The sequence below is a fragment of the Plasmodium gonderi genome, assembly GCF_002157705.1.
Source record: "Plasmodium gonderi DNA, contig: Chr04, whole genome shotgun sequence".
In the NCBI taxonomy this organism is placed as follows: Eukaryota; Apicomplexa; class Aconoidasida; order Haemosporida; family Plasmodiidae; genus Plasmodium; species Plasmodium gonderi.
Genome location: NW_021628928.1, coordinates 928,822 through 935,510, shown reverse-complemented (window position 1 = coordinate 935,510; position 6,689 = coordinate 928,822). Strand labels below are relative to the sequence as shown.

The 6,689-nt window shown below is 23.6% G+C and overlaps 1 protein-coding gene across 1 annotated transcript; it reads right to left on the bottom strand.

Moving 5' to 3' along the window:
* Positions 1-990: 990 nt before the first annotated feature.
* On the bottom strand, positions 991-2,424 carry PGO_041920 (variable surface protein; the record flags this gene model as incomplete). Its single annotated transcript, XM_028686378.1, has 3 exons — positions 991-1,155; positions 1,269-2,159; positions 2,407-2,424. The coding sequence occupies 3 exons, from the start codon at positions 2,422-2,424 to the stop codon at positions 991-993; spliced, it is 1,074 nt and encodes a 357-aa protein (XP_028542179.1).
* Positions 2,425-6,689: the final 4,265 nt, after the last annotated feature.

The following is a 6,689-nucleotide window of genomic DNA, read 5'->3' as shown; positions in this document are numbered from 1 at the left end:
TTATTCCATATCATATTATTTTTAAAATGTAGAATGCTGCAAAAGAAAAAGCTTAACTCCCATATTCTTACATACAACTAGGATTGGTTTACTCATATTTATTTATAAGAATTATAATGTAAATTATTATCAATCAAGACTAAAAAAAAGTTTTCATCTGATTCAAATAATATGATAAAGTAAAAATGATTATATTATATATTTTAATTAGTTAAATTTTTCATCAATTCATAAATATAAGTGTGAAATATTAGTGCACACATGAATATATTTTAATTTTATCGTGCATCCCATATGAGCATCTAATATTAATGTAAAACAAAAAAAACAAAAGAAAGTAAAATGACAAAAGTGTTTAATAATTGAATTAGATGTTCAAAAAATGTAACACAAAAAAAAGGTGGTAAAAAGACAGAAAAATACATTTAAATTAGTTTATTAGTTCATAAGCAATATTTTTTAAAATACCTAGAAAAATTATGTTCATAACATATTTCCATAAAAAATTACTATACTATATTTTTAAATTAATTACTTCACGTTTTGATAGTTGTACTTTACTCGTTAATTTTGAATGCCGTATAATTTTTATTCTCAAGTATGCACATAATTATAACATAATTTTCATCAAAAATCAAACATTATTATGGGTTCATTAAAATTTAACTAATATATATGTTCTTCAAGCACAATAATAGTGTAAATTCTATTTATTTAAAAAAATACATATAATGTGTATCACATTTTGAGATTTAATTATTTATACGCCACCTTATATTTGTCTATTATATTAGAATTAAATAAAAATTAAAATGATTTCCTTTCTGTTAATTTTAGTTGTATTTATTATATTTTTTTTATTTCATCGTAATTCCTGTTTTCTATTTTTTATTTATAAGCATTTCCCCAAAAAACTCATTCTAGTTTTATTACCAAATATTTTTTTAAGCATATTACTTTATTGTGCATTTTTATGTAACTATAATAATATCACCTAGGGTTATAAACAAAGTATAATCTTCTCATTTGTGAATCTTCAAATTCGGAGTCAAAATCATGTTCTAATGATTCTTCATTAAGATTCTCATGATAATAATTATTAAATCTTTTTTTCTTTATTCTCCTTTTATTTGGCCTCGATTCAAATAGCGTAGACTAAGAAAAAAAAAAAATAGGAAACATCGTATAATTATTTCGTTGTTACAAATTTCTTTGGAATAAATTATTATTATCGAGTAAATTTATTAATATTTAATATTTTTACTAACCTTATAAAAAAAGTAAAGGAATATAATTGTTCCCATTATTGATGTTCCTATGACAATTTGCTGATAATTAATTGGCTTTAATGTGTCTGATATTGGTGGAATAGTATCAGCAGTATCGATCGTTCCATGGAGTGGTGTGTTATATGTGATCTCTGGAAATAGGTTCTCATCTTCACTTCTCTTGGGAGGCATGATATCGCTTTGATGGGGACTTCCGGTTTCATTATGTACTTCAGATTTTGCACCTATTCCGACATCAGTTGTATTTTCATTTAATTGACTTATAGTTTCCCTTAATTTAGATAATAAATTTGAAGGTCTATAATGTTCTTCACATTTAAAATAATGTATGCAATCCTGATACAAGTAACCTAATCCACAGCAGTAATCTTGGTCTTCATTATATAAGTTTTCAATATAATTTATATAATTTATATAATTTTCGCATTTATTTTTATCGGACATGTTTGTTATAATATAGTTATAATTTTTAAAATAATCATGCAAATCTTTTTCTTCCATTGCTTCCTTCAAGTTATATGTTTGTATACAAGTACAAGGTATTTGCCTGAAATCGGTTCTATTAATCATTTCTACAACAGCATAAAGTTTCTTCACAACATTTTGATTATATATTTCCCCTTGCGTATTGATTTTTTTCCACAAATGTTCAAAAAACCAGTTCTGGAAATAATAACAATTGTCTGTGCGCTCGCTTCCTACACTTTTTGATAATGCTCTTAAATTTGTTGCTATCCTTTTACAGTGTGTCTTAACTTCCTCATTGTCGGTGGCCAAGTCATTACAAAAACTCTCATCTTCGTTTCCAACTAACACATTATCCAACTCATGATACTTTATGTATGAAGGTAATTCTGGTAATAATTTTTCCTGTTAATTACATGAAAAGTGTAAAATATGCATATAATTGAACGTTATCATTAAATAAATGCTCTTTCTTTTTTTTTAAACAAATGTAGAATGTCTAATTAATCATATATTTCTAATTTGTTTACAAAAATTACAAACATACCCAATTATTCATTTCTAATTGAACCCTTGCTTAGGATAAAATGTGTTACCTGCATTGAATAATTTTTTGTAATTTCATATCATATATATTCTCAAGTAGTAATACACAACCATTTATGAACATTACTCTGAATTTCTTCTAATTGATATTAAAATATAGGTAGTCATTTGTAATCAATTTATTTTTTCGTTTTTATCAAATTGCTATGGAATAATTTTACAACGTCAAATAAATATATCCAATAACATATTAAGATACACTATAAAAGAGCAATATAGTAATTAATTTAAAATGCCACATTTTATATAAAACTATTATTTCTTAAAATTTGAATATATTCAGTTAATACACTATTTTATGAGTAACATGTAAGGAAGAAAACAATTTTTAATTTACATATTTTTTTTAAACTTTCCTTTCCTTTGACATATTTATTTAGATACTTATCATTTTAAATGTTATCTATACGTGAAATCCATTATTAATAAAATAATTGGGGTACATATATTTTAAACATTCTTTTTCTAAATGTCAGTATTTTAGTTATTCCTCTTAATTTTTTTTTTTTTTCCTTGAATCTATTGTCCACTTATTTATACATCTTAAGCTCCTCTTTCGTTTTGGTGCCTATGAAATCGTATAAATTTCCTAAAAAGTGTTATATAATTTATTTTAAAACACATCTCTCTAAAAACATTATTTATTATTAAGGCTGATAAAATCTTAATTACATTTTTTGTAATATAATTTTTTTTAACTACTAGCTAAATTTTCACAGTAATAACATTTTGTGGATGCCAGAGAAGCCATTTAAGAAAAAAAAAAAAACTACAATGTTTTTAATTTATTATTTATAACACATCAAGAGAATATTTACAGAAAAGCTATAATTTTATGCGTTAAAATTACTTCTTTTTTTCTAATATTGAACATATTTTCCTGCCGTTTAATGAAATTCCCATTCAATTATAAGTTATTGATCTTATTTTATATCTCCTTAAACTATAAGTAGTAACATATATGTTTTATATTTTTATAGCATTCGTTAACTTTCAGTAATTAAATAATTGTATGAATTATTTATTTAATTAAGAAACATATATATTCTTGGTGTGTTTGCTTTTTTATTCAATTCAAAATCTCATTATGAACAAAATAATTGTAATTAGAATTGGAAACCATATCACTGAGTGTGACGTTACACACAATTAGGAAAGGATTTCAGGTTTACTGAAAGTCCCTTATAGATATAACACAAATAAAACATGTGATTATTTTTTAAGCATTACAAGGATATAAATTCAATTACGTCTTATATTAACATTTTAATATTGTAACGTCAATTTAGTTCTTGTTCATTATTTATTCTTTAGCGTTCGATACAACTCTATAATTCTCAAAATGTTTCATCATTAAAAAAAATGGTGCAAAAGTATAAATATAAATACAACAATTTGTGTGATAAAAACGATTAAAAATATCAAATATTTCTAGGTGTAATATTTTCAAAAGAACTGGTAATAAAAAGGAAAAATAGAAAAACATTTAAGTGATTATAGTTAATATTAAATATTTTTAACGTGTCTGATTATTGAAATATGTGTGCATAACCACGTTATAATACTTAGAATGGTCAATATGCCACTTCAGGGTGACAAAACTATGAAACTTATAAGTTTTAATTCAATTGTATTATTTTGTGTAAAGAAAAATTGGATTTTTCCTTTAAAATGAATGCTCTATAGATTGAATAAAATTTATTACTAAATTATTGGTTATGTCCATTCGTGACATGAATAAAAGGTAAAAATGCAATTGCTCTTTAAAAGGAATAATAATGAATTTGATCGCATTATATTTTTTATAGTTCCAATTTGCATGGAAGCCCCCATTTTAAATATTCCATTTTTAAAAACACATTAATGAATAATTAAAATTCATAAATTTCTATGTATTGCTAAGATTTTATTATTTTTTTTTTATTTTTTGCACGCGTTTAATATTCTAATATCATTTACAAAAATATGATATCTCATATTTCAAATTCCTACAATCACATGCATATAATGTTTATCAATTTGTTCATTTCAACAAAAAAATGTATAAAAAAGGTTTACCAACAAACAGTGAATACATCATGGTCGAAGTAATTTTTACTGTTGTTGTTGGGGGGAAAGAAGTTTTTCTTAGTAATTGCTTCAAATTTATTTTTGATATATTAAATAAAGTCAAACATTAAGATATCAAATTAAAAGATATGGTAAAACTCTTTGTCAAGAAATGTCGAGAATTAAAAAAATGTACGCTATTATTAAAAACAACAGTGGATACTTTAAAGGTGAGTTTTCATGCTATTGTCCTATGATCAAAAGCCACATAAATGAAACATTAAGTGTACAGTTATTGCAATAAATCACATGTAATTTTGAACTCTGAAATTGAGAAACTTATTAAAACAGGACTTGAAATATATAAATTCTTTAATAAAATATATGATTCTCAAAATAATTAATGCTACTAACAATAGAAAACAAATATTTTTTGGAATGCAATGTACAAACATGTAAATCCAGACTTGTAAAACTTCCTTATATTTTGAGACCGAAAGAAACTATGGACGATATAGCTGAATAAACAAAAGGAGTAACTACTTCAGCTTCTCTTTAACTGATAACCCTATCAAATAAGTTATTTCTGGTAATTCCTTCAAAATTAAGGCAGATATGCTATAGTTCTATTTGGTATAGTGAAAAAATTGTCTTCTTCGATTGACATAGAAAAAGCAGGTTATTCAACAGCAGAAAATGGAGTACTATATCCATCGTGACCATTTTTAACACATAATTGGTTAAAAATTTAATTTTTGCCACTATCCTTGACAATTATGCTATAGATGTAAGTAGTAATTATGAGAGAGTCCATTTACTCATTATTAACATGTTCAATATAAACTTAATAAAGATAAACATGAGAAGGTTCAAACTAATGAAACTTTTATTATCAAGCTTCTTCACAGAGATATTGTAAATGTTGAATACAATCTTATAATAAAAATATTTAAAAATTAAGTGCATGACACTATAAGTAATTCTCATGTACATTATCCTATTCATAGTAGACGTATTAATGTGGTTTATTATATAATTAGATTTACTGATAAAAGCATACTATTTAAAAAAAAAAAATCAATCCCAAGAACAAATAAAATATTTCAATAGCTAAGATATGTTCGAAAACAAATATTTTATGAAATAATTTTAATTCAAAAAAATACAGTCAAATGTTCAAGCAACATGAAAAATATGTAGAAACAACATGTTAACAAAAACTAGGCGATATAAGAAAATTATATATCCCAAGATGGTGTATAACTCTAAAACAAAAAGGATCGGAAGATTCTATGGAATAAATTCATTAGTGTAATAGGGAAAAACATGAAGAATCCTCCATTAGTACACACACTCTTTTTATAATTAAGAATTATATAACAGATACATAAAATGGTAAAGCTATTTTAACACACATACATATTCAGGGAGATAAAATGCAATTCTCCCTTATACAAAATAATTCTGTAGCACGATAAAGTTGACAAAACTTTAATTAAAATATATTCTACCATTATTTTAATGATTTGGAAAGTTATTTTTCTATGTGCCTTTATTTTATAATTAAAATAAATCTCCCGTGTTAGGAAAATATTTAATATACATATTTATTTATATTTAAAATTTAATTTAATAAAATGGTATGTTCTATTTTATAAAATGAAGCATTTGGTGTAATGTTAAGAATATAAAAAAAAAACAATTAGTAAAGCAGAAAACATAATACAGTAATAAAATTCATATTATAATAAATGTATATCCGGCATATGCTACAATCGGATATTTAAAAATATGAAAATAGGTGAAAAATTAAATTATATCATGAAATAGCAACAACGAAAAATAGAAAAAATTATAAATATTCATATAGAAAAACTTTTCTTCATACTTTATCATGAACTTTTGTGTAAAAAAATTAAAAGAGCAAAAAACCATCAACAATTATACAAAAATGAGCAATGCTCTATTGAGGTCTGTGGATAGTTTTGCAAAAACTAGTAAATATTAAGGAAATTATGATAATTACAATATTTAACGATACTATGTTTGTAATCATAATTGTTACTTATATATTATAGACAGAATATCGTGTGATAAAATTTAGTAAATTTTTGAGTAATATAATGATGGATGTTAATAAAAGTATATGGAAACAATGTTAAATAAAAATATAAAGATAGAACATTTATCAGAAGGCAATTATGCATTTCAGTAAATGATCTATAAGTCTAAGTTTATGAAATAAGAGAAAATCAAAATATCTATAAAATATAGTTGCAA